This window comes from Artibeus jamaicensis, unplaced genomic scaffold, assembly GCF_021234435.1.
Source record: "Artibeus jamaicensis isolate MK-2021 breed Jamaican fruit bat unplaced genomic scaffold, CSHL_Jam_final contig_936, whole genome shotgun sequence".
Taxonomy (NCBI): domain Eukaryota; kingdom Metazoa; phylum Chordata; class Mammalia; order Chiroptera; family Phyllostomidae; genus Artibeus; species Artibeus jamaicensis.
Genome location: NW_026522017.1, coordinates 61,674 through 89,531, shown reverse-complemented (window position 1 = coordinate 89,531; position 27,858 = coordinate 61,674). Strand labels below are relative to the sequence as shown.

Below are 27,858 nucleotides of genomic sequence, written 5' to 3'. Positions count from 1 at the left end.
ATTTAGTGAGGGATGGAGTCTTAGGTATTTGCCAGGACTGGGCAACACAGTTTGCTGAATTGTGGCGCTGTATGTGGGGGAATGGTCTGAGAGGAAACAAAGCTGCTTGCTCTACTCTTAGATGGCTTTTAGTCACTTCCCCCACTACCCACAAGCAAATAGGGCCCTTCTGATGCTTATTCCTGGGTGGGTGGGCTTATGTACATTCTAGGATCCTGTGGGTGTCTCCAACAAACTCTTCTGTGAATCTGTTTCTCCTGCTAACACAACCCCCACAGGTATTTACAGCCAGAGGCTTTGACACTTTATTTCCCCACACTGGCACCCTGGGTTGTGCAGTCCCTTTTGCTCCCCTGTAGTTCCTCCCAATTTATCCACACACAAATGTGGGACTGTCCCATCTGCCAGCTGCTACCTTGCTGCACATCCTCTTTTTCTCGGCCACCTGTCTCCAGCCTTCCAACCAGCCTGGATGAATGTTTCTTCTTTCAATCCTTGGTTGTCAAACTTCCATACAGTTCGATTTTCTGGCAGTTCTGATTTTTTTTTAATTTGTTGTCCTTCTTTGATTGTGTGAGGAGGCAAAGTGTATCTATCCATGCCTCTATCTTGGCTGAAAATCTCCCAATTATTTTAGTGACTTTTGAAGTATTAGCATTTTTTATTGGAGTAAATTTTACACAGTATGGCAAAGCACCAACCTTATTTGCACATTTTCATGTTTTGATAAATATATACATCTAAGTCACCCCAGTCAAGATATAGCATCATCTCCAAAAGTTCTCCAGTCAATACCCCTCCCCATAGGCAACAATGGTTCTGATTTTCTACCACTATCAAGAGTTTTGACTGTTCTTGAATCCTGTGTGTGTATACTCTTCTGTGTCTATTTTCTTTCATGTTTTTGACCTGTTATTTGATGAAATGCTTTTATTCATGGTATTGTATCTGTGGTTCATGCTTTTTTATTGCTATTATTACATCTATATATCACAATTTATCTTTTATTTTGGAAATTTGGGTTGTTTCTAGCTTTTGACTATTATGAATAATGGTGCTATAAACAACTAAAAAATCTAATAAGTGAAAAGCAATGGTGAGGTTTCCAAAATTTTTATGACTGGATGATCATGAAAATAAAACTGCCATTCAGGGGATTTATGTGTTCCTCCAAATGTATCGCTGAGGCCCCAAAATGAGAGGGTCACCTAGTGGCAGATTTTGTTTTAATGGGTCTTTCATAGACATGACTTACGATGGTGTTTTAAGGGGAGTTCTCAGGCCAACCAAATCGCCACACATGTCAAAATGATCTGGGCCAATTCCTCAAAACGAGGTTCATGTGACATCAGTGCTGGAAGACAAGATGAATTTTGGTGTTGCAGGGACATAAATATTCATTTTTATGGTTACCTTGTGTTTATGGCAAGTAATGATGGTTTTTCCTTTAGAGTATCGATAGAAGTTCACTTGGCAAATTTAAGACAATGATGAAAAATTTTCAGGAAATAAATTTGAGTTGGAACTCAAATTAGTCAAGTTTCAAAACAATGGCATTATAGTTTAGACTGTAGAGCTAACTCACCCTGCCTCAGCTACTTATTCACTGTGTCATCTTTAGCAAGTTACTCTCCAAGTTTGCCTCAGGAGCTTTAAAATGGGATATTAATATAGATCATACACTGCTGTGAGGATTAAGTGATAATGTATGTGATACTCATAGCACACAGTAAATGCTTGATAAACTATTCACTTCAGGAATCAGCAATCACATGGACAACCAAACATCAACCAGGCTAGAACAGTTATGGGTCTGCGAGGTCATCATTTCTGACACTCATGAAATATCCATGAGCTTCAAAGGACATAACTTTGAAAGGTATGCATCAGCAAAAGATACTCTGACAAGAAAAAAAAAAAAACTTCATCTCTAACATTCAAAAATTAAGATCTCAATAACAACACTGCAAATCTCTATCACTCTTTTCCAGGCAAACTCCACACTCCAAATCCAAACACTAAATTTTCAGGTCACAAGGGAGGAAGGAGTGAGGGAATGTAGTGCAGGCCAAGTGGTTCTACCCTGACTGAGCACTGCAGTCACCCAGGGAGATTTCAAGAACACTGATGCCTGGATTTACCTGTTGTGCTTTTGACTGGTCAGGGTGGGGCCCTCTCAGTTGTGAAAACTGCTCATGTGATTCTGATATGGGACTGAGCTCACCAACATTGGCTCGGTTCACTTTCAAGCAGCAGGGTTGGGGAGAAGCGTTTTAAAGGCTGACTACTACCCCAGACTTCTTCCCTAGGAGTGAATTCTGCAGGCTACTTGCGGAGATTAGAGTAGCAATAAAAAAATCAACTTTGTTTTAGTAGACCTTGTTTATTCCTACAATTTAGAGGGAAGAATGGGCTCAATTTTTTGATCAATGGTACAGTTTTGCATTTTTCATGCTCCTTTTGCAGTTTTTCTCTGGTCACAAGAGAGGAACACTTGAGTGCATCTGATTTGCTCATTACCCACCCACAAGCCTCTTTCCTGACCCCACTTGGTCTTGCTCAAGGCAGAAGCAGTTCTTTGCATCCCAAATTTGGATCAGTTTTTGAAATTCTGTCAGTGGTGGACCTGGGTCCACTAAACTACCCCAAAGACTAACAAGGTCACGAAAAGCAAGTTAGTTATTGTCAATCACCTCAGGCCAGCTGCAGCTTTCCCTGTATTCTTGATTCCCCAAGCAAGGACCTTGAACCCCATCGCAAAATACCAGGTTCAGGGAGGTCAGTGATTCAAAGCTCAAGGGGTACCAGCTATCTAAGTCGTGATGCCAATTCCTTGGGGGAAATCTGACAGCCTCTGCCATTTAGATGGCTGCTTTCTGAGCTTACCCAGGGGCAGTTGGGTGGTCTGACTGTGGGAAATGGCTCAGGTGTCATTTCAGAAAGCTTGCACATCAGAAAGACCCCCAACTTGCAGACTTTAGGAAATTTCTTGCTTATGCTTCATTTCCATTTCACTTTGCTTCCTGATCTTGGGTTGTAGTCCATTTAGGAAGCAAGCACTTTTCTTTTGGATCTCTTTCCATATACTCACACACATAAGCATGTACATTTTAATCTATGATTTGTATCATGTTTGCAGAATGTACTAAGTCAACACCTTTGGATTTGATTTGTCATATGGGTTGTTTTCCAAGTAAGATCCAAGGTAGAAACTGTGATTTGGGAAGGCCTCAGACATTAGGCCTCTTGGGGCTGGTCCCCCTCATTGTCTCCACTGATGAAGAAAAGCTTACAAGTAATGCTGCTTGGGTATTGAGACTCCTGCCTACCCTTGCCCTGTCTCTAACCCTGAAATTGTGTCTCCTGGAGTTACTCAGCAAAATCATCATTTAGAATCTGTTTAGGTTCACTGCATTGGTATGAACCAGTAAGTGCTCAACCACTGTTTTTATGTAGTTATTGGTTCTTAAAAATGATGTCAAAAAGAGTGTATTGATTTAGTTAGGGCCAGGATGCCAGATAAAAGTGAATAGTTGTTAAACACATAGCAGCTTGGAAAAAAAAGATAAAATAGCAAGGTGCATTAGATTCAGAACAAATCCCAAGAAACAAAAATACTAAGACAAAGAGGAGGAGAGTCCATAGCTTCAATCTTTTGTAGCATCCATCTTACAGAGTCTATTAACTGTATAAAACTAGGAAAAGTCCAAAATAGTTGGATATATTTAAGCTGTTTCCAACATGTAATTAGAATTGCATATTAAATCTGCTTTTCTGTATTACCCACAGAAACTAAAAAAAGAACAGGAAACAAATTGCCAAGGATGAAATCTCCACATTTATTTCTCTTTCATGTGCATAGAAAATGGCAGTGAAGTGTCTTATGAAAGAGGCGGGGAATGGCCATGGCGCTGCTATACCAGACTGGACTTTGTGCTTCAAAAGTACACTACTCATTTTTAAAAACAAAAGATGTAATTTGTTTTTAATTGCTAACAATTCATTGGATTCCCCATTTGTTTTCTCAGTTGTCAGTCTCTTCAAATCTCTTTTCAAATGACACACTGCATTACAAATGATGGCACTTAACCAATGTGGCATTTCCATATTTACACCAACAAAAGAAATTTACAAGACATAATAGCATACAATCTTAACATTTAGTTATAGCAATAAAACATGAAGGGCATCCATTTAATTTCATTTTCTGTACAAACTATCAGAACATAACTTTATTCACATTAAAAAAATCATTTTTAATTTGATTTGACCTACACATACCCCTTCTCCTTTCACCCATTTCCCAAATCTCTCATCACATCGCCCACACCTTCACCAAACTATGGAGTCTACAAGTAATTAGATCTAACACCTAAATTAGAGCTTAGAAAGTTCTCTCTCTCAAATGTTTCCTCACTTCCCTGATAATTCTTCAAAAAAGAAAAAAAAAAGCTCTTCACTCATTCCTTCCATATCACTTTCACATTTCATCAGCAAATCAGCACAACGGAATTTTCATTTCAATCCAAACAAAGGTAGAAAGAAAGAGTTCCTCTACTGAGCATCTTAATGCTACACCCACGAGTCTGGGGACCCTGGGTACTGTTCTGCTCTATAAGAAGGTCGTTTAGTGGAATAGAAGTCTACGTAATTTGTGGTCGATTTCAGTCCATACTGTGTTGAATAATCAGTAGAAGCTGGAAAGTGAACTCGGTCATCAAAATAGGGATCTTCATAACGATGAGGAGACTGCAAATACAATCTGTATGCATCAAAGTTCTTTCTCTGTGTGTCATCTTGACTGTAATAGAGTTGTTGATGCTGTTGACAAAATGAAAAAGCAAATAAATCAAAGCAATTTTTGGGAATACATGTTAAAGGAAAATTAATGTGGGCTTCCTGCTTCATATTTTTAGAGTGATATTCAAATTTTTTGTGAACTTACGGTAGTTCAAAGTTGTTTCTGGTACACACTGTATGTTTACTAATAGACTTAAAGTATTTTTGAATTACAGTTATAGTTGGGCTTACAGTTTGGTCAAGTCCTGTCCTATAACCTCCAGAAATTGATGCCTCAGGAGAGCCCAAGATAACCCCAGGCTAGCTTCCTCCTCCACCTGAGAGGCTCAGTTTGCGCCCTGGGCATGCCCAGGGAAAGGATGGCCTTGATTATTGCTTTGACACAGGGGAACCATTAACATGTGATAGATTAAGTTGGGGGGTTGGATTTTGGGGCTTTGGATAGTTGTACAATTGTAGAACCATCTTTTACTTTAATTTTTTTGTAAAACCATCTTTTAAAACAGGTACCTAAGAGATGAAGGTTGAGTCTATACCTCACTTTTAGAGAAATATGTAGTCTGGTGAACAACAGTTAACACTTTGGACACCCTGCTGTACTACTAAAAGAATAAGCAATCTCCAGGCATAAGAGCAATAAAATTAGAAAAGACACACGAGTAAATCCAATTCTAAATGAAAATTCTTCCCCAAGCCAAGGCTAATAAATTTGTTATTAAGGGAGCAAGGTGAACCATAAGTGGGCACCCACACAGGGCACCTGCTGCCATTGCCTTTTGTGGTGTCTTTATCTCTGATCTCATGTCAGTTTCTCCAAATATATTTGGAGAAAAACTGTCATGTCTTCCTAATGTCTGTGTTTCCTCTTGATCTTGCCCAAATTCCCTAAGTAAAATCTGACAAATTTACACACAGATTATCAACATCATATTCTGGAACTAAATGTATTCTAACGTTAAATGAATTTCAGAACTAAATTCTCTTTGTAAGTTAAGAGTTATGATTCTGAGAATATTTCTCCTGACTAAAAAACTACAGTATGAATTACGAGTAACTTGAGAAGTTCCTTTCCTTCCATCTACAAAGAAAAGCTGATGAAATAGAGGTTTTGGAGAATCCTTATCTGAAAGATGGGATATGGGCTTGCTCATGAAACCCCACTTGCTCATGTGTTACTGGAAAGTAAGAGGAGACAGCAAATGACCCAGGCGGACATGGCATCAGGAAGGACAACCCTGAATTTTTGGCCACCCATGAAAGCAGAGTGAATGGTACAGTCTGTGGGAGAGTAGGGTTCCCTCCAGCAGGGGCGAGGCCACTTTCACTTCTGAGACTAAGGGAGACCTGGCCATGGACTCAAGTGTCTTCAAACCATGGGAGCCTCAGTGGGAGGGAGTCATGAAGATAGAGAATGAAGAGAACCATGAGATGAGAAAATGGAGTGTGCTTACCAACCCTTCCCCACCCAGAGGACAGAGGAGATTTTAGAGATTAACAGGGAAAATGACAGTGTGGAAAGGAAATTGTTGGACAAAGAATACAAGTCAAAGACTTCACAGCAGGTTCCCATCAGTGGCATGGTGGTCTCAGCAGCACCAATTTGGTTATTTGAGGATATGAGGCTATTGTGCAAGTGATTTGCTTAAACCATGATGAGCTTCCAAGGAGTGAAGACCCCAGAGAAAGCTACTCAGCCCCTGCCGTACTGGCCCAGCTCTGGTAGGTCACCGGCGCGGACCCCTTACTGTGTTGATGCCTGCTAATCGGCCTTCTGTAAAAATGGTATTGCAAATTCACCTGTAGCCGTCTATTTTGTTCTCTTGCTGGTGAGGAATAGGAACTGATGTAAATTGGTGAAGGTTTGCTGGAGCCTGAAAGAAAATATTTTATGAAATTAAAACTAGAGCTCATTATTCTGGTCCATCAAGCTGCATAGGCTCCCTTCACTAGCACTGACATGGCCTGCCTCCCTGGGGCCAGCAGACTAGGACAGCTTGGGCTCTCTGGACCTGGCCTGGCTGCTGCCTACCCTGGGGCTGTTAGGAGCTAATGAATAGGCTGTGTGTGCTTCACCAAAAAGCAATGCCAGTGCACAGCTCATGCAAAAAGGGTTCCTCTCAACCCCTGGTCATCCTAGAGACTGGTCACACCTCAAAATCTCCCTGGTATGACTGTGGCTCTAAACAGCAGCCTTACTCCTTTAGGCTGAGAAATATCACTTTTCCAAAGCTATGAGCTAGAACACTGGGGTCAGAGGGGGAAAGGGAAACATTAGAGCAAGCTCCATGCCTTTAAAATAGCTTTGATTCCAAACCCCAAGTCCTAGAAAGAGCAGGCACAGGTGTGTTCTAAGCAGTCTGGCCACATGGAGGCATATTGTGTTTGCCATATTACTACTTTTTACTTTTTAAAATGAAAAGAACCTAGTGATTAGGTATCTTCAAGAGTCCACAGTAGACTCCTGATGTTGATGATACCATAGGTTGTTACCCTTCCATTATTGTTAAGGGTAGCAAAGATTTTTACTTGTTTTTTTTTTTAATGAGGAAAATGAAACATACTTGAGGCAAATTAGTTTATTGAAGCAAGCAAAGATACAGAAGGGTGTGCATGCTAAGGAGGCAATCTTAAAATAAAGCAGGCTGCTGAAAATCTGAAGTAACAATGCATTTCCGTTTGAATGTGCAGTTCTTTTGCAAAGAGCTTGATGTTGGAAATGTAGCATATGCAATTTTCTGAGCTATTAATTGCCATAGTAACAACAGTCGATTAGTAAACAGTCCTGTGAAATCACAATTTCAAAGACAACAGCACAACTGAGACTGCTCCCCCAGCAGTTAAGTTGCCATCAGCTTTTATTTCTTTTTAATAAATAGGTCTTTTGAGAAAAGAGTACTTTTTTCTGATAGGTCACAGTGCCCTATTTGAAACCTCTAAAGTAGTTACAATATGCAAGATAATTAAGAAATGGGCATAATATGAAATCTTGGTAACCCTTTGGGTTGGCATTCTTTCAATCAAGTACATGCACAGCTTTCAGAATAGGACGCAAAATAGTAATACTAATAACAATATTTTTGTTATTCTTAAAAAATAATCACTGAGGAGAATCACATTAGACATTTTGTTATTCATTCAAACTTCCATTCGCAGGCTAGCCTAGGAGATATGGCCCTGTAAAGTGGCAGAGCTGGGGTTCTCATACGCTGGGACATACAAGGAGAGACCACACTTGAGCAGGGGAGCCAGAAATCTTCTCATTTGGATGCAGTGCTCTATACCTCAGCTTATTTAACTTATAACAAGCAGAAATGGCAACAGCCCCTTGAAGCAGGAAACGGAGAGACTGGAATGTGGTTTGCTGCTGGGGGACCATCTCAGTGTAGGCACAGGTGATTTCCCAGGCTGCCGGCCGAGTGCCGGGGAACACACAGCTTTTCGAGATACTCTATCACACACCCAACTGGCATCTTACCAGGGTACAGGCCTTTCTGTGTGGCATCCCCTTGGTTATTGTAATACTGCATAGGTGGCTGGGTCCTATCGTATTCAGAGCGAGGGTCTCTGATTCCTAACAGTGCTGGTGAGGAAGAGGTGCTGCCGACTGAAGGGAGAGGCAAAAGCAGGAGGGAGAGAGAAAAGAGGAGAAGAAATAGAAGTCAGACTGTCAGTGCCCCTGGAAAATCCTCTCTGGAAAAACAAAGGTCAGTAATTAGAAGTGCCATGCAGCTGGTGCTAAAAAGCCGGCTCTGAGCAGCACTGTGAGTTGCACAGCAGTCAGCCCTCAGTAACTGGAAGGTGGCCTGCAGGACTGCCACTGGGAAGCACTGTCAAAACCTGAGCTCACGGGCTGCCCAGCTGGGAAGGCACAGCACAGAGGTCAGGCAGGGTTCCCCAAGAGTGGCCTTGGCCTCGGTGCCTCCATCAGGCCCCTGACAGTGAGCGAGAACGACTAGCCACACCAGTTACATTTCCTGCTATATGGGCTCAGTTCATCTGCCTGGAAAACACCCATCTGTTACGCTTTATGTATAGCTCTTCAGTAAATAAATAGATGTTTTTTGGATATTTTGATTTCTAATTGTTTCAAAAATATCTGCATCTTCAAATGTGTTTGCATAAGAGTACCCAGCCCATAAACTTTACAATTCTTTTTATGGTGACTGGCTCTGGTGATCAGGGAAAGTATGTAAAATCAGTAAGCCCAGCTTATCCAGAATCTCATGGTGCTGAGAAGACTGGCTCACAAAGGCCCAGATTTTTTATCCCAGCCTGAGCCAAACACTTTATGGCTACATAGGTCTCCTCTCAGACATTTTTTCGTGAAGGGAAAACAGTGCATATCCTTTTTCTTCTCATTAAAAAATCATCTTGCTTGCACTACAGTTAATTATAAAAGAGAGGTCACTCAGTCACCTGATCGATTTGAAAGCAGCAGCACCCGGACCCTGCCACCAGCAGTGGGTTTGCATGCACCGATGCTTTCAGAGAAAAACTGACATTGAAATTTTTTCCTTAAAATGTCACTTCACTGACACAGGGTTGCTCCATGTTAAACAAGGGTGAGCATCCATGGGCAGTGAGCATTAATGGGCAGTGTCCATGTGCAAATCACCTTGCTTACTTTCTAGAAGGTACTAGGACAGACAGCAGACCCACCTGCCTCCCATAAGTACATTATAGCAAGACATCAGAGGTGCCCACCAACAGCTTCCACACTAGTGTTCAGGGCAATCAGTCCTTAGAGTAACTGGAGAAACTGTGAGTTGCATTCTACCTCTGAACAGACCCCACAGAGGTACCTAGGAACTGGATGGGGGCTCAGCAACACTGTCCAGTGTGTATAATCAAAACAAGTTCATTGTTTAGTACCTATCTTTATCTGTCTGAAATTATTCTTTTGTCTGTATACATGCCTTTTTTTATGCAGCCAAGCCTCTTACTTCCCCTTGTATCCCTAACTCTGAGTCCCTGACTCTAAAATAATTCTCAGCATTTTAATAAAAGAAGACAGCCTCAGGCAACACCTGGGAGCTAGGCAAGGATGTCAAACAGCAGGCACAGGTCTCTTTGAAGAGATCAACTCATAATTTAAAACTAAGATATAAATATACACCATACACAGTAAACACAGATAATTGTTAAAAATTCCTAGTACAAGTGGAGACATCCATCCAGTTCCATGACAAAAACCACTGGTCACATATTAGTCTTCTTGGACACATATGTCCACATGAGCAATAATACTGCCAGTAATAGCACAGTCAAATACAACTGATAATATTTACATGTCAGAATGAGAGATTTACAGTCAAACATAAAATATTACTCTTTCCCTGTTTCATTTAGTTAAGAATTAAATTTATAGGACTGACTTGATTTGGTAGTAATAGTCTGTCCTCACACGTAAAAAAAATTAGTTTGAATCTCAAAACATGCTGTCTACCAAATTAAACTCAACCAGTAAGTAGGTAGCAAATCAAAGGGAATCCCTGTAAACCTACCTGTGGGGCCTGCTCCCATCAGTTGTGGAGGCTGCGGGTCTGGGGCGCAGCCGGGGGTGCAGGATTAACTGGTGAGGAAGGTACAGGAGACCACAGTTCTCCCGGGCTGTGGGAATCAAGGTTCTGTCTAAAGGACCTTGTATGAAAGAGTTTTTACCCAGAAAATTCAAGATCATGTTGGAGGAGATTCCAAACTTACAGCCAGCAGGCAGGCACAGCAACGGTTTTCGGGCACAAGCATGGGGTTCTCAAACTGTGCTCCTAGCTCTCCTGCACCTGCATCCCAGGGCAGTTTGTCAGATGCAATAGCTGGGCCCCTTCATAAACCTAGTGAAGCAGAATCTTGGGGGAGGGGTTGGGATAGAGGGCCCTGGAATACTTGTATGCATTGCAGTAGGTGTAAATTTGCATAAGCCTTTAAAATGAAAGGATTCGTAAAGTGAGTTTGTTGCTTACAGTGGCACATGACTCCCAGAGACTGGGAGAACAGTGTTTGAATATGACAGGCTTAATCAGCTTATGTTCAATCTTATCTGGGTGAGAAACAAAGCCTGTCACACAAACATTCTCACCAAAAGAAGCAGAGGATATCCACTGACCTGACTGAATGATGGGTGACATCTGTTGGTTGGTGGTAGACAAGGAAGGATGTGATTTGAAACGGTCTCGCTCTAACGTTGACACAGGTGTAATAAAATGGTTCTGATTCCACCCATCCTGCGGAGTTAAAGAAAGAAAAAGAAACCTCTCAAAATGAATAATGACATTTCATTACAATAAATGATTATGGATGTGTGCTCTGATGAATGCTAATTATGCCAGAGCTATTCTTGTAAGTTACCTTTTTATAAATGCTCCGGAGGTCCCGATATTGCCATAATGTATTCAAGACCTGGGCTGCTGCCTTCACCACTTTCAGAGACCTAGGGAGACAGTGGATGTTAATGACTGTGGGCGACATAGCCTCAGGCTCCTAAAAGATTCAGGCTGCAAACCAGTGGCTAAGAAGCTGTCTCTCCAAGGACCAGAGGGCAAGGAAGCCACTGCTAGAAAACACCACCAAAGAAGCAGGTGTACCTGGGAGTCAGTTAAGTTCAGGCCTGGCCAGGGCTGGCCAGGCCTGGCGAGAACCGAAGTGAGGCTCCCAGGCAGTCAGATTGGCAGTGAGAATCTAGGGTTGGCATGAGGCTGTGACCTCTAAGTTGAGAGCCTCTTTTAGCCTTCCCATTAGAGGGGCCCCCAGCCACTCCCCTCCATGTCTACCAAGGCGCTGACTTTGCTGGGGCTTTGGGATTAATGCAACCATGACCACACAACCTGAGTGTCTGAGGACCCTCTTAATTTAGTATGTCTCTCCCCATTATTAGGCCTTGATAAAACACCTTCATTGCCTTATCTTTTATACTTCTATGTAAACAAATGTACATATGTGCTCTAATGTTTGATTTAGAAAACCTGGTCAGTTATTACTGCCCTTCTGGTGCTGAATCCAAGTACTCTGTGTAAGCCCTGTTACCCAGAGTTACTGCATCTTATCCTCCAGCCACTTCTGTAAACCAGTGGCCTCACCAGAAAGTAAAGAGGAATGTGCAGCGTTCAGGGAGTCAGGCGTAAGGATGGCTACCTTTCTTCAGGATTCATTTCAACATTGAAAATTGACTTTAAATATGCAACCTGGATTCAAAATCTGATTTCCTTGTTTACTCCTTATCTTCCCAATTAAACTTTTCTGAATACAGGAAGAGAGGTGAACAGGCGGTAAACACTGTCTCCACCCCTCATAATAGGCTATCTGGGTTGCTATTGATTCTGAGGTCTTAGGTGAGGTCAGAGGAAAGGGAAATTCAGGGCTTCACCCACTCTGTTCCTGGAGGTAGGGCATTTTTGGATTTCTCCACCTCTCCTCCCACCAAGACTCCCTCTTCTCAGTGTTCCTGACAAGTCAAGGGCAGAACCAGGTTAAACCAACCCACTCAAAGCCTTTCTAAATTATATGTTTTCAAAATTGACCACAGAGCAAGGAGATACTTCAAAGAAATGAAGGGGAATGAAATTTCAGACCCCCATGGTGGACTCACAGGCATCTCAGCCATCTCTAATGCCTCCCGGCCATCTCGTTCTCAGGGTCCTGACTTTCCTGCTACTGCTCATCTCCCTGTCTTTAACTGCTAGGCAGCAGGGACAGAGGCAGAGAGGCAGACCCTGTGCCCAGGTCCAAGGGCTACCTGAAACACTCGACAAAGCAGGGGCATGCTGGGTACACACCTAGACACAAACAGCTAGGCTAAGGTATTTTTAGAGACAAATTCTATGAGCAGAAACATGACTGAGAAAAGCAAGGGAGTTTCTGTTCCCCTTTGCAGCACAACTCCTGGAAAGAGTTATGTATTCTTAACTCCAATTTCTCTTACCTTACCTTCTTTTAAACCTATGATCTCAATATTATTCCGCTGGAGTCTCAACCCTCGTCCCTACTGAACTGAGCAGGAGCACATGGCATGTGCTCACCTTTGAAACACTTCCTTCACTTGGCTTCTGGGATACCATGTGCTCCTGGTTTTCTTCTGAATAATCTGGCTACTTGTTACTGGGTTCATTTGCTGGCTCATCTCTTTGGCCTCTAACTAGGAGGGACATCAGCCCTTGAGCCTCTTCTGTATCTACATCTACTTCCTTATTGCTCTCGGCCACTTCTCTGAACATGCCATTTATACACTGATGCCTCCCAATTTGTATTTCTAGCCAGGACCTCTATGCTGAACTTCCGCATGTTCTCCTGCTGAGCAGACACTCAGGTGGATGTCTAAAAAACACCTGAAATGTAACATGTCCAAAATAAATTCCTGGTCTTCCCCAAAACCTGCTCCTCCTGTAGGCTCCCCTATGTAGCTATGGGGTAATTCGATCCTATAGTACCTTTTGCCAAAGGCCTTGGAATCCTCCTTTGACAGCTCCTCTCACAGTGCTCATGTAACCCTTTAGCAAATTCCGCTACCCTACCTTTCAACTGTGTCAGAACCAACTCCTACTTCACCACCCCAACTGCTGCTGCCACAAGTCTCCAGCTGTGGGGACGGTCCGTCACTAGGATACCTTTAAGGAATGTCAGATCCTACCCTTTCTCTGCTAACACTCCCAATGGCTTCCAGTTTTACTCAGAGTAAAAGTCCAAGCCCTTATGCTGACTTTTCTCTCCCCTTCTTTCCCTTTCATTTGCTCTGTTCTGGTCTCACTGGCTTCATCACATGAGACACTCTCCATCTCAGGGCCCTTCTCTCGTAGTTCTCTCTGCCCGACAGGCTCTTCCCTCATAGACCGCGCCACTCCCTGCCTCCCCTCTCCTAGGTCTGTGTTCAAAAAACAGTCTCCCTGAGGCCTCTCTGACTGACCCGTCTAAAGTTGTGATCTCTTCTCTCAACCCCAACACGCCCTGTCACCTGATTTTATTATTCACCCCACTGCTCACCACCATCCCACAGGCTAAGTGTGTTTCTCCCTCAGGTGATGCCCCGCCTCGCTCACCCATGGAACACAAGCTGGCAGAGGCTGCTGTGTGCCCTGCTCACCGCTGCAGCACACAGCGGGTAGGCAACATGAACTTGGGGAGTATGTGATGAGGGAAGGGAAGTGTGGGTTCAGCAGATAACTTGATTTGATGCAGGACTTTCTGAATCTCTTTGGGAAAAAAAGACTCAATTTGATGACAATTTTTTTTTACTACACAAAGTTTTGGCATTGGTTTGGGATTTCTCCAGCTTCTTTGTCTGCTTTTTGCAAATGAAGGCTATAACAAAATTTATATAAGGACTGTAAGAGCACGAAAAGTGATTATGGTACCTCTCCAGGGGAGGGGACTTGGAGGGGGAGCTAATGGACTGAATCTTAGCTTTATCTGTAACGTTTCATTTCCTTTAACATAAAAATGAGAGTGTGTCTTTTTATTACTAATGAAATAAAAATATACATAAGGACTGAAAAGAAATATGGTTAATGTTGATAGGTGTAGTTTCTGGAGGAAGAATAAATTTTGTAACATAATTCTTGTATTTTAGAAATTCCTTCAAAAGTATAAACTAAATGATAAGACATAGTAAGTTCTAGAATTAACTGTCACTCAGCCAATTAATAATTATTTACTGAGCACCTGTTAGGGGCCAGGCTTTGTTCTAGATGCAGAGGATGCAGCAGTGAACAAAAAGACAAAGTCCCTGCTACTGAGGAGTCAGAAGCCAGAGAAAGCCACGATACCTTACAGGGCGAAAGCCGTGCTGTGAAGAACAGAGCGGGGGTCGGGGTGGAGAGTAGGGAGCGAGGGCCCCTTTTACTAGGATGGTATGGCTGCTGTCCTAGGGTGTTGTATAGGCACCAAGCAGCCTTACTTTCCACTTCCTCCGAAGGAATCTCTGAGTTGATACTAAGACAAATTCATAGTTATGCTATAGCTCTAGGACAACCACCTTCTATTTTTGCCATTGATTCTCTGACCCCTGCTTTTCTTGCTTCATCAATTAGGTATCACCCAGAAGCAGTTAAACAGAGGATGCAAACTCAGGGCACATCCTGAGGCCACGCAGCGGGCTCTGCTACAGAGTGGTGATTTTAGTATTTTCTGGGCAGCTGCAGAGGAATAAGTCCCTCTACAGAGGACTGAAGGTGTTCTCACAGAGCAGGCCTGGAGCCAGAGCCAAAGGTGCAAGGGAAATGGGGCTCCCAGATTTTTCTTAGCATGGCATTTCTGATTCTTCCAGGGTTGGCACAACCAAATGTGACTTTAGAGACAAAAATGAATGTAGAAGCCCTGGCTGGTGTAGCACAGTGGATTGAGAACGGGCCTGCGAAGCAAAGGATCGCGGTTCAATTCCCAGTTAGGGCACATGCCTGGGTTGCAAGCCAGTTCCTGGCAGGGGACACACGAGAGGCAACCATACACTGATATCCCTCTCCTTCTTCTCTCCTTCCCTTCCCCTCTAAAGATAAATAAATAAAATCTTTAAAAAAATGAATGTAGAGGTGTTATAATAAAGTAAAAACCAGAAAAAGGGCCATATGACTGTGAATGTCCGTCCCAGCAAATTCACTGGAAATGGTTAGCTTGTTGGCATATAAAAAAATGCAGAAATACATCCTTTCTGATAGGAAACATATCCTTGACAAAGGCCCTTCTCACAGGACCATCCCAGGAATTAGAGGCTTGTGATCTCATCTCCTTGCAGCAGACTTGCCTGTCTCCTCTGCCCTTGGTTATGTTCACCAGCTTTTCTATGCCCCCGGAGTCGGCCAGGGCTTTGGCGTTCTCCATGTTTTTGCTGGTGACCTCATGCAGAGCACAGCAGATGGCCGCCATGGTCTCATCAGACAGCACGCTGGGGCCGGTGCCTCCGGGGAGCCGGTTCACCAGGTCTCGCATGGCGTATTTACCTGCCGAATGCAAAAGATTTCATTCTACTTTCAGAAGGTTTTTGTTATTGTTCTTGAAGGACTGTGACTGCGTAGTCTCTTAATACCAAACCTCAAAAGAGAATATAACAGGAAAAGAAGCTACGGCACAGAATAAAATGACGAATATTAACTGTAAGGGGAAAGGTAACATTTATTGCAATGTCACTCGAAAAAGTGACTGGTTTATAAAACATTACTGTAAATAGCTGAAATAACATGTAAATCAGTGTATAAAGTCAAGTTGCTTTAGTTCAACTATTTTCATTACAGAAAGAAATAAAGGAATTATGATAGTAAATTTAATTCTTGATTCAATGCTTATGCATAAAAAAATACCTTAGTTTCCTTTTATAGCTTTTGAGAACTTTTTGTTGAATAAGCTTTAAAGGTGCACAAAGTAAGACACCAAATAATACTTATCACTAAATCTTTCTCAATCTTACCATTCGAACTATGCAGTTACATATTTTTATTAAGTTGAGAGTGTGTATCAGCTGTTCTGACACCAGCAGTGATGACAAAATGTTAGTTTCTTTTAAAGAAGACATAAGTAAAATTTTGGTATTATAATTATGGATACATTGCTTTCCAGGAGTAATTCAGTAATAATAATAATAATTAAAAAAATAATAAACTTCTTGATAGGACAGGCTGGGAATCCGCTAGCTACTGAAGTATTTCTTTAAGAAATTGATACTCAATTTCTCTTACTCCTCTCTAAAAAGGGATTATCTCTTGCTTTTTCAATTTCAATTACCAAGTGACAAACTGGAATAATTGCACTACAAATGAAAGAAATTAACTACAGCCCAAGTAAATATTTTCTTAGTTTTTTTTCTTTCCTCAGCTAATACATGGGCTTTTACTAAAGATCTATTTATACACACTGGTGAGGAGCAGAAGACAGGCCCTGACCGCACGCTGCGTAAGTCACAATGCGTCACAGGGAAGGCCAGTGTCCTCCCAGTGCACACTGTTATGAAGGGTGGAAAAACTGCCCTGACGCTGTAAGCCAGAAGATAAATGTGGTTTCTAAGAACAGATGGTAAGTTAGCACTGGTGATAAGGAATACTCACAAAGGTCCGAAAGGCCCATGACGTGTAATTTATCATTTTGCTAAGGTGTAACTTTTAATTGTACTTCTGACTCGTGGGATAAGGCAGCTCACTGGGCCAGTAACTGAGCCCAGCGACTACCTCAGAGCCTATAGCTCCAGACAGCTCAGTTGGTTGGAATACACAGTAACTTTTGTGAAGTGACAAAACTTTGTTTACTTGTGAAAGATGGCTCTGAAGAGAAAATCCATTGCTAGTGGTGGTAGTGGACGTGAGGAGAGATTCAAGGGGTCAGCGAAGTGGTGAGTCACATTCTGATTCCAGGAGGGGATCAGACCTCTTGGGAAGGAAGGAATCTTTAAAGAGAAACTAGAAAAAGTAATTCATGAAACTGGGCAAGAGTGCTCCAGGTGGGTAAAAAAATACTGGACAGTGGAGAGGGAAAAATCTCATGGACGTTTAAAAGGGAGTGGGGTGTTCAGAGACAACTCAGGGATGCACCAAGAGAAGGCTGACACTCTGCTGTTCATTTTCCCCAAAGATTTGGGGCTCCGGAGTACTGGCCCTGCACCTTCTGCTCTCCTGTGTCTCCTCCCTTAAGATTTATGTTTGTCAATCCTTTATTTTTTAGCATTAAGAACTCTCAAACTACATGTGCTCTTTTTATAAGGAATTCTAATAAAGATTTAACAAAAATAACTTAAAAATATCTTTTTAGGGACCTGGAGGATTTCTTACAAGGAAATGTAGGGACTGAGAGTCCGACACATCTGCTGGAATCAGGCACGCACTGGCTGTATGAACAGGGCGGGAAAGCTCCTTTCCTCTCCACGGGGGATGGTTGACTCAAAGAAATGGTGTGTTAAGAGTAGGTTAACCCAGGCGATAATTTAAAATAGCAAGTGTGCCAGCCCCTATGTGAGGGGTTTTTCTGTAACTTGCCAGTGAATCCTCACGGCAACTCTTTAAGATAAACATTACTGCCCTATTGTCTCCTTCCCTCTCCTGCTATCTTCATTTTTGGCTCCCTCCCTCTCTAATGACAGGTATATTTTAATGAGTTCAATATGCATATATTCACTAATTCACACAAGGTGTTACGAAATTTCCCCTCCCTCTCCCCTGACCCGCCACAGCTGTGGGGCTGGCTGGGAACTTGGCAGTTGGTAAGCAGCTGCCTCTCCCACTCACTTCATTTACACAGCACACCCATGGAAGGATGAGGACTGCAGGCTTCGTCAGCCCCCTTCCACAGACGGCCTGAGAGCTTTGCTACTTAGATGAAGGAACTGAGCCCACTGGGCTCAATACAGGACCATACCCCCCTCACCCCCGCAGGTTCCACAACCAGTGAGCAGCAGATCCAAGATTTAACCTGAGGTGTTCTGGACCATCTCTGGTCTTTTCCTCACTCCATACTCTCTGCTTGAAATGTGGCAATGCTCTGGAGGCAAGCAAGCTAAGCCTCCCAGGGTGCAAAACTTGAGGAGGCACCTGTTCTCAGGTTCATGCAAGTGCCAACCCTATGTCTGGGTGGATCCCAGGGTAAATGCCTCCTAAAATTTTGTATCCTGTGTGCCTCACCTGCCCAACCCCAGTCCCTAGTCCCGACCCTAGGATGGAAGTGGCCTGGGGACAGTGAGTCTACTCTGCCTAGGGTTGAGCAATTACACGAACCTGAGAGGGAAAAGCTACAAACCTTTCGTGTGGTTTCTTTTTCTTTAAATTTAGAACATTGTTGTGTTGGAAGTATCAGTCTCAAGAGTCAGAAATCAAATAACATTTTTTTGTTTCTCTAGAAATGAATCTCTCTCAGGAAATGGAGACTTCACATCTCTTAAGTAGTGTCATAATGTATAAATGAAATTGCTAACTTTTCTGAAAATGTACCTTCCTTAATCAAGATTTAATTAATGAGTCTGCCTTTTGATGAAAAGGACTAGTCATAAAGAACAGACAGCAGGGGCACCCAAATATGCAGACAAAACAGGACCAAGACTCAGTTGTGAATAATTTTAAATGTCATATTTTTATAAATCAAAAGAAGAGTTTTACAAATGTAGTTAGTCCTAGTCTCTCCTTACAGCTCACCTGGTCACCAGAACATACCTATGAGCTCCTTGTTGCGAACGTCTAGTGCCATATTCCTCAAGGCGGTTGCCACAGAAGAAACCACTCTATCGTTATCCATTCTCAGAAGTTCCACGAGGATGGGGAGCCCTTTTTCTTTGCGGACAGCTGCCCGGATGTATGCTGCAAACTAGTGAGCAAAGAGCAAAACAAGACAGTAAGTAATACGGAACAGAGTTCAACTCTCATATGTCAATGTTCCCTAAAAATGATGTCTCCAAAAGATGAACTAATAGAATAAATGTCTTCTTTCCAATTGGAGATTAAATCTGTGGTATCAGTAAAGAAAAAAATCATAGTTTGGGATACAGATAGGCTAGGATGACTGGTTAAAAAAAAATCCCAAAGCCTGAAAATCTCAAACCACCATCTGCCAGATATTTCTGTGCAGAAAAGAGAAGACAGTGACTACTTTCTACCTCAAATACATTAACACGATTAAGGAAGAATCTTGTGTCTTTGCAGCTGGACCCATGCCAGGTCCAGAGGCTATAAATAGGATGGCGGTAACCAATCAGCGCACATTAAAAGGGAACCTGTCTCCATCAAGTCATTCTTTCCCAACTTCTCTGCAACAATATATATAATTCAAAACCTTTCAAAGATATTCCTTGGAAATATCCCTTGTCCCAGAAGAAAATGAATTCTCCAGAAACCCGGAGCAACATAACTCATGCACGCTGGTGAAAAACTAAGTATATTTCTGTGTAAAAATGCTCTCTCAGTCAAGATTAGTTAGCTGCTTCTGCTGCTTTTTTAAATCCGTAGTTAAGAAAGTCTTTTGTGATTATGAGGCAAGTCTGTACAATGAGTCAGTGTGTGTACTGTATGAACTAGAAACGAATGCTAAGTCACCAGGGAGACACCGACAGAATTAGAAAAAAGGTAACATTTGAAAATGGGTCTTTAATCTTGTTTTGAGCTTTCACTGACATTTTTACCATGGTAAATTGTCTTTCAAAATTTAGGATAATTACAAAATGTTGCTCATTAAACATCTAATCCTTACCTGCTGTGGTCAAGACATGAGGACAAGCATCTACTAGACCTCGGTATTATTTTGAACATTAAAATATGTGATTTACTGCTTAGATTCTTGAATACTGAAAGAATAGATTATTTTAATAATACAAATAAGAGGAAAAGATGCATTTCAAAGATCCTATTAATAGTCTTCAGATGACATAGATACTCCTATTTCCCAAATCAAATGAAATCTATAGGAGGGAAATAGAATATATGACTGCTGTACGGCAGGCAACTGTATCACCTCCTCTGTCCCAGAAACCCACAGTGCCCCGCTTCCAGAGCACTGCAGTTGCCGATGCTCCCCAGACAGCTTCTGGATCACAGCTGTGGCCGTGATTATCTTGTTTTCTTAACAAGGGTCTGATATTTTGATTTACTATTTTAGATACTGTTCATATTGTGAGTGACCTTACCATCTAATTTTCATTCACTGGGTGATCCTGGAAATGAAATTCCAGATAACTCAAATCACATCTCTTTTAACTACTGTCTTTTTTATTATCATCAAATGACCCTCAAGTCATAACCTGGAGGTGAATGCTGAGTCATCAGCAAAAATATTACAAATACTTATAATATGCACACTTATGAGAACTTATGTGCTGGGCACTGTCCCAGGTTCCCCACGTTTATTATGTCCTTAATCCTCACAACCACATCATGATGTAGGTATTATTTCCATTTTACAGATTAAGAAACTAAGTACAGAGATATCCGAGGCCCTAGTTAGTAAATGGAGGGGCCAGGATTCAAAGCCAAGGGTTCTGACTCCAGAGACAGCACTTACATGCTAAGCTATTAGCACTTTAATTAAAAAGAACAATAACAAAATGACCACACTGGCTTAGCACTAGCCCATAACTGTCTGTATATATCCATTAACAGCAGCTGGCTGCATGAAATAAACCATGGCCAGGCTTAGCAATGTTTTTTGCTCTCATGGACAGCACAGTGGCCAAAAGATTCTCATTTTGGATAGCAGTGGAGGAGGCAGCCCAAAACAAGCATTATAATAATTCTACTAAAATGCACTTGTCAGGAACTTCTTAGAGGCTGAAATCTTTCAGACAAGGATTGTCTGGGAAGTTGCTAAATGACATTTAAGTTTTGAGAATATGCTTAAAATGGTAACAGTAGGAAACCACCTTCAATTTTCTACAAGAAGTCACACACCTTCAAGGAAATATGGAAACTTGTACCATGTGTATGTTCTGTAAGCATTTGAGAGGAGCAGTGAGTGAACCCTCTCCTTCCCTACGTCACTGCCCAACCCAAGCTCCAACTCAGGCCCTTGGCATCTCTCACCTGGCTTCTCAGGGAAATCCCAGCCTCTACTTTCCTCTTCTTTGAATTTACCTTCTGTACTGCCATATCCAATAGGGTGCAACATCAGCCTGTGTCATTTGTTTGCTTAAACCTTTCAGTGATGCCTCTGGTCTGTACTGTAGGTCAGGTCCCAGGTCCTGAAGCTTGGCCATTGGACCAGCTCATGATGGTCCAATGCGGGCTGCCTCTTGCCCTGCCCTCAAATGATCTAGCAACCAGCCTGTAGTCTGTCCGCACATTAAGGCCTTCCTTCTCTTGTCCCTTTCCCTGAACCCCTCCCTCTACACACTGAACCTCCGACTGTGCTGGCTTAATTCTGCACATTCTTAAATAGTCCATTTGGGCAGCACCACCCCTCCAGGAAACCTTGCCTACCTCTTGGCTCTCCCCTTTACTTGCCTTTCTCTTACATGCTGAGCTGGAATAGATGTGTCTTCTCTCAAGACCTCACAGCATACACATCCTGTGTGTCTGCACTGTAGTGACTTGAGCTGTCTGTTTTTTCTCACTACATTTCAGGTGCTCACAGTGAGGGCTATGTCACATTTATCTCTGGATCCCCTGAGCCAACTACTATCTCCCCCTTTCCACTCTAAACAACCATGTTTCTTTTACCACCACTGCTGGTGTGAATGCACAGATGACAGATGGAAAGAAGTGTGGACAAGTGGAAGGCATCCTACCTTCCAGTTTCCAGCAGAGAGGTTCTGGAGAGATCCGGCAGAGCCTTCCAAGGTGGCTGGGTTAGAACTTTCTGCTAGAAGAGTCAGATATGGTTTTACCACTGACGGATGCCACAGCATCTCAACCCCTTTGGGGGACTTTGACAGCCCCGGGATAGGACCAACTCCATCCCACTGAAAGGCAAAGAGCACACATTGAATGGAAGCAAATGAACATAATCTCCAACATCCGAAAACACCCCTCTATAATGGACTCAGGTGTAGCTATGTAGAAAAGTTGTATCATGAGAATGGTTCTTTTCTTGCAAATATGTGATTTCTTACTCCCAGAAGAATGAAACTTAAGTTTCATGTCAAATAAAATACTAACTTGATCCTCTTGTGGTGTTTTCTTTTTCTTTTTCTTCTTCTTTCCCCAGCAGCTTGGCTCTGAATCTTTGCTGGGAGACTCTTTTCCTAGTAAGTCATCCAATTCGTTCAGCCCCAGCAGCCGGGCCTGAGGGACCTCCAGTTCCAGCCGATAGGACAGGTTCCTCAGGGTACACACGCAGTTCTCCACGGTCTGAAACCCAACACAGCATATAATTAAAACCATTGTAGCACATTCATGCAAAATGCGTCTGTACTGAATGCCAGTAAGATGAAATAAATGTAGAATATGAAAGAATTGCCTTCTCTCATGGGAGCCTGAAACAATCTAAAAAAAATTATGACTCTAGAACTTTTATGGAATACCCGAATGAGAGAGTGCAGAGCCACTCTTGGTATGTTGAGGATCTGATTTTACGCTAACTAAAATGTGCAAGGCCCTGGAAGAAAAAATGCCCAGTGCTTCTGCCTCAGGACAGCTGCAGTGGCAGAAATGCAGCCAGCTGCCAGAACCTCACTCCTCACCAGAAATCCTCACCACGAAAACAGGTGCAATCAACACCACCCTCTGTAACCCTGGGGACTGTCCATCCCCTCAAGCCCCATCTTTGTCTCCTTCTTCCATCTCTCAACTCTCCCCTCCCTCTGTGCAAAGTTCCATGATCTCTTTTCTCTGCTGACATTTTACCTTCTGGACATGGTCTTTTGCTCCTAAAAGTCTATTTCATACCTAATTGGGAAGCAAAATGTCACTTCGCTAAGAGCATCTAAAGTCAAGTTCAGCTTTTGCTCAGCAAGCTCCTCTTTCAGCTTGCTTACTGACTGCTCTCAATTGCATTTGAAGTTCTTTTGGTCCAATAAGGCTGAAATAAAAACATGGCCGCCACCCCGAACCCCTTCCTGTCTTTTCTCAGAGCCTACCACTCACCATTCTTCTTTTCTCTCTCAGACCCCTATTTACGATCCAAGGACTTCTTATGGCCTCTTCTGGTCCAGCCCATGGTGAACACCGAGTACCCTGCCCACCATTAACTCCTGTTATGTTTAGTCCCTCCTTCCTCAGGCCCTTCTCCTTGGATAATCCTGGATGGCTGTCACGGCTGAAAACTGGAGTAGATTGCCCCTCTGTCCAAGGCAGGGACTGGGACAGAGAAAAGAGGTGGGAGGAGAAGGAGCTCATGCTGGTAACAGACCAGCATGACAACAGAAGGAGGGGAAGGGCCGAAACTGGGGATGTAAAAAGAGGCATTTAAAGCTGGTGCTGGGGTCAGGGCTGGGGACTGTCAGGGATTTCGGTGTCTGGACTAGGAACTTTTATCCAGTAGATATGCAAATACAGACGGATCTGATTCTGGCAGGAGGAAATACAGAACTAGAAAGAAGAGCAGCAGGGTCAACCACCTGGACAAGGGGTCCAGGAGAGCCACAGAGAAAGTCAGGACCCTGCCGCCCTGCTAGGTCAGACTCACTCAGTTTTCATGGTTCTAAGGCTGTTTTCTTAAGTTGTCATGTCCCTGTGAACTTCCAATTTTTAGAGACAGTCCCTTTAATCTGGGGTGTAGCCTAATGAAGGGAAGAGGCTCAAGAATTCCAGAATCAATGGCATGCAAATAGTGGTGACAGGCAGCTGCTGTCATTTGTCATTGTGCCTCCTTTCACACAGCCAGGCAGGCACTGACCTTACTGTCATAATCGGATGTGTTCACACATGTGTGGATCACGTACAGCAGCGAGTCCACCAGCCCTTCACAGGATCGCATTTGTTTCCGGGCTTCCTCCCCTGCGGAGCTGAGGTTCCTAAATGGGCAGAGACATGTGGGAGCTGCTGAGATCAACAATTCACTTGTTAGCCATGGAGCCTCACCTTAATGATCTGAGAAAACAGACAAGACAGCAGCCATGCAGGTCTGCTCGGAGCAAGCATTCAGGGGCTTACACTACAACATCCAGAGAGCTCACAAGAGCTGACGCCCCATTCTATAAACAAACAGAATGCAGCAAGAGCGGTTCAGCTTTGTATCTCTTCCACGACACTCCACTTTCCAACCTCCTAAAGGAATGATTTTGGGGCCCATCCTCCTCAGTTTCCTCATATGTAACATGCAGAATAATAGTAACTACCTCATAGGGTTGTTGAAAGTGATGAGTGGCTGCATCATATACGGCAACCAGAAAAGTGCATGCTACATAAAAGTCATCTGTTCGACACACTTGTTCATTTTAGACATGCTCTACCCACCTTATATGGGAACCTTAATGTTTGCATGTAGTGGGTGGTCATAAATGCTTCTCAAGCAAATACAAGAAACATTGTTTCTTGTATAAACATTTAAGTTAAATATGGAAATTTACTTATGCTGCAATTTTTAACATTTTTTCAATTATTAAAACCCTGAAAATTGTTTTTGGTCTCATCCACATTGAAATTTTTCATATCAGTTTGCCTTCATGAACTGGTATCAAACTATAAGGATCTATTTTATGTCCCATTAACAACATTCTAGGCTGAGATTTTTCAAATGTTAAGTTTTTTTCCATCTTTACTTTTCTGGGCCAGAGAATGTCACCTGCGGCCCCTCCTTTGTTCTTTTCTTGTGTCTCCTCTTAACAGCACTCCACAGTTGCCCTCCCCATTACTCCGTGAGCCCCTCGGCCCCTTGCTCCTCTGGGTTTTCCTCCCACTTTGCTGCTTTTCCATCTCAGCCTCTTCTGCTTCTGGGTCCCCCTGGAGTGTCCAGGGCTCACTGGTCCATGCTTTATCTTTGCATTCTCCTAGGTGGCCTTTCTTTCTGCTTCTTGGCTTTAATACAACCTATGAACCCTTAACTCCCAAATGCACGTATTTTGCCTGACCTCTCTCCAGAACTTCAGACTCATTTCTCCAATTGTTTCTGTGATATAACCACATGAATAGCTAATCAGACATCTCAAAAGGGATATGGTCAACACTCAAAACTGCTTACCCCTCCCCCATTTGTCCCCCTGACTTCATCCACAGCATTTCTGTGCTCCCAGTTGCTCCAGCCAAAAATCTAGATGTTATCATTCTTTTCCCCCTTCCCCTCGACCCTGATATTCAGCCCACTAGCAAACTCTCCCCACTTCACCTGCCTACCTGTGTCTCTAGTGCCTGGTCTAGGCTCTGCCCTCCTGTCTGGATCACTCGCTGCAGCAGCCTCGTCTTCTCTCTCTACCGTCACCCGTACTCAGTTTTCCACATTGCAGCCAGAACCCAGTGCCATCACTCCATGATCAAAACCCTCTCTCTGATGGTTTCCCATGGCACTTGGAAAAAAATGCAGACTCCTTTGATTTATAAACTCCTACCTAATATGATTCTACTCTGAGCCTTGACCTTTCAACTCCAGCTGCAAGCTCATTTCTGCCCCAGAGCCTTTATGCTTCCCATCACCGCTACAGAGAACTCACCTCTTCCTCACACCCACCCTCAAATGAGTAGCTCCTATGGTATTTCAGATCTATGGTTTAAATTTCACTTCCTATGAGAGATGACCTGATCATCAAAATAATCAGCTAATAACTCTTTACATCACCCTATATTTTTAATGGCACCTACTATTATTTTCTTATTTGTCTGTCTTCCTCAACAGAACAAGAGCAAGGACCTAGTCTGTATTGTTCATCACTGATTTCACAAGGAAGGCATTCACCACGTGTTTGCAGTCATGAATCATGGGGGAGCATGAGCGTGTGTCCTGCCTCTGGGCTTTCCTGGAAGCCTGGCAGGCTGGCTGAAGAGTAATCACAGCCTCGCTGGATCCAGGTTTGGGGAGAGAATGAGATGCTGCTTCCACAAATGATCAGTAGGCAATACGAGCTGCCCTGCCATACAAGCATCCGAGCTGGGAGCTGGTCTGTTTTCCAGAATCCCGACTCCCTCGCCCTGTCCTCGGGGCTGACAGTCACTTCTCACAACAGTGGAAGGCTTCAGAGCAGCAGCCCAGGCTCCTCCCTCCCCGTCTTCCAAGCTCTATGTTATAGAGACATTTATACGTCAAATAGCACTCACTATTCTTAGTGTGTCAGACACACACTTAGATACAACACTAAGCACTTTTTACGAGGTGATTCTACATAGCGCTGAGGTGGTACTAATATCCCTATTCTAAAGATGAGGAAACTGAGGCTCAGAATGGGGTGGGAAGCCAGGCTGTCTGAGGCCAGAGCCCACTCTCATCGTCACTATGCTTCTTTGTCCCAAGACTTCTGTTTCTAGTTCCAGGGCATCTGAGCCTGGGAAATGGGATAGAAACTGAGCTGATGAGTACTAATGGCAAATAATGAAAAATACTATGTACACTTAGGGGAAGCTTTATAGTTTCTACATGCTAAAGATAATGACTGAAAATACTACTTAGGCTCACTTTCATTTATTTATAAAACCCAAACCCAATGACTGTTTGAACCACACACCTCTTTGCACTCTTAATAAAAGCAAAAATATTTTAACCTTCACATTTTGAACTTAAACAAAAACGAGGCTCCAAGCACATCAGCAATCAGAATGTGATAACCATAACAATGCTGTTCAAGTGGAAAACGCAGGAATCTTGGCAGAGTTTCAGACCAAAGGGTCTTTTGACTAAATCACAGAAGAGTCATCTATATGGTAATGTCTTTCAGGGCACTAGTCTGAGCTCATGATGTTTTCTTCACGGATAACAAAGTCCAGTGGCCTCAATTCTGAAGCAAACTTGGAAATTGAGGTGGGTGTTAATAAAACGAAGTAAAACCACCCAGGATCAGCTTTGCTATGACATATTATTGAAGCACAGAATTAATTAGAAAGAAGAGATAAAGGATTTACCTCAGACAACCTGTTGTATTACGCAGAACGAGTGAAGTCTGAAATTTGATTTTATGATCATCATCAAAGGAAGCGTTATTCCATCCAGAATGTGGAACAATCACAGTGTTTGTTAGGGTTGAGAGAGCATCACGAATGATTGTCATCTTTACAGCATCACATGAGGATAAATTCCAAAGAACTCCTAAAAATGAGATTTTAAACAGCAAATCATCAATGAAAGATCCTGCAGCTTCAGTAATAAAACATATTAGCGCTAATTGATGTGAACTCAGTCTGTTTCAAACCTGACCTACTGCAACCAGGCTGGGCTGGACCTCTGATAAATGTTGAGTGAACATATGTAAGCTTCTGGAAGTATTACAAAGCTGTAACAGTCCTTCGCTTTAAGTTTTAGAGCCTAGGTATCTGTCAAGCAAGGCAGCTATGGCTTTTGCAAAACAAATTAGTTACTATCTGAGGGTAACAGGTCATAATACAATGCATCTATGATTGCTGTAGATTCTGTAAAGCCATCATTCATTGCATTATCCCTGAAATTCAATGTTCTATGAGACTAACAATTTTCAGAATTTGGAAAATTTCTCTTTCTCAAAAGACTGACAAGCCTCTCCTCTTCTCCCTTTTGCTACTGGGAAGCTCAAGCTTAATACTGGCAGTAACTTTGCTGGCACAGAGGGTGGTTACAATTGCT

General features: G+C 42.8%; 1 protein-coding gene across 1 annotated transcript in view; it reads right to left on the bottom strand.

Annotated features, from left to right (window-relative positions):
* Positions 1–3,815: 3,815 nt before the first annotated feature.
* The window catches only part of PKP4 (plakophilin 4), a gene marked incomplete at its 5' end in the record, with an annotated part of 62,121 nt that continues 38,078 nt past the window's right edge, over positions 3,816–27,858 (bottom strand). The window contains 11 exons of the mRNA XM_053655129.1: positions 3,816–4,821; positions 6,598–6,671; positions 8,276–8,404; positions 10,904–11,021; positions 11,146–11,227; positions 15,527–15,722; positions 18,909–19,059; positions 21,968–22,141; positions 22,338–22,529; positions 24,016–24,133; positions 27,165–27,348. Of these exons, the coding sequence (XP_053511104.1) occupies positions 4,573–4,821; positions 6,598–6,671; positions 8,276–8,404; positions 10,904–11,021; positions 11,146–11,227; positions 15,527–15,722; positions 18,909–19,059; positions 21,968–22,141; positions 22,338–22,529; positions 24,016–24,133; positions 27,165–27,348 (1,667 nt within the window). The remainder of the gene's footprint in view (positions 4,822–6,597; positions 6,672–8,275; positions 8,405–10,903; positions 11,022–11,145; positions 11,228–15,526; positions 15,723–18,908; positions 19,060–21,967; positions 22,142–22,337; positions 22,530–24,015; positions 24,134–27,164; positions 27,349–27,858) is intronic.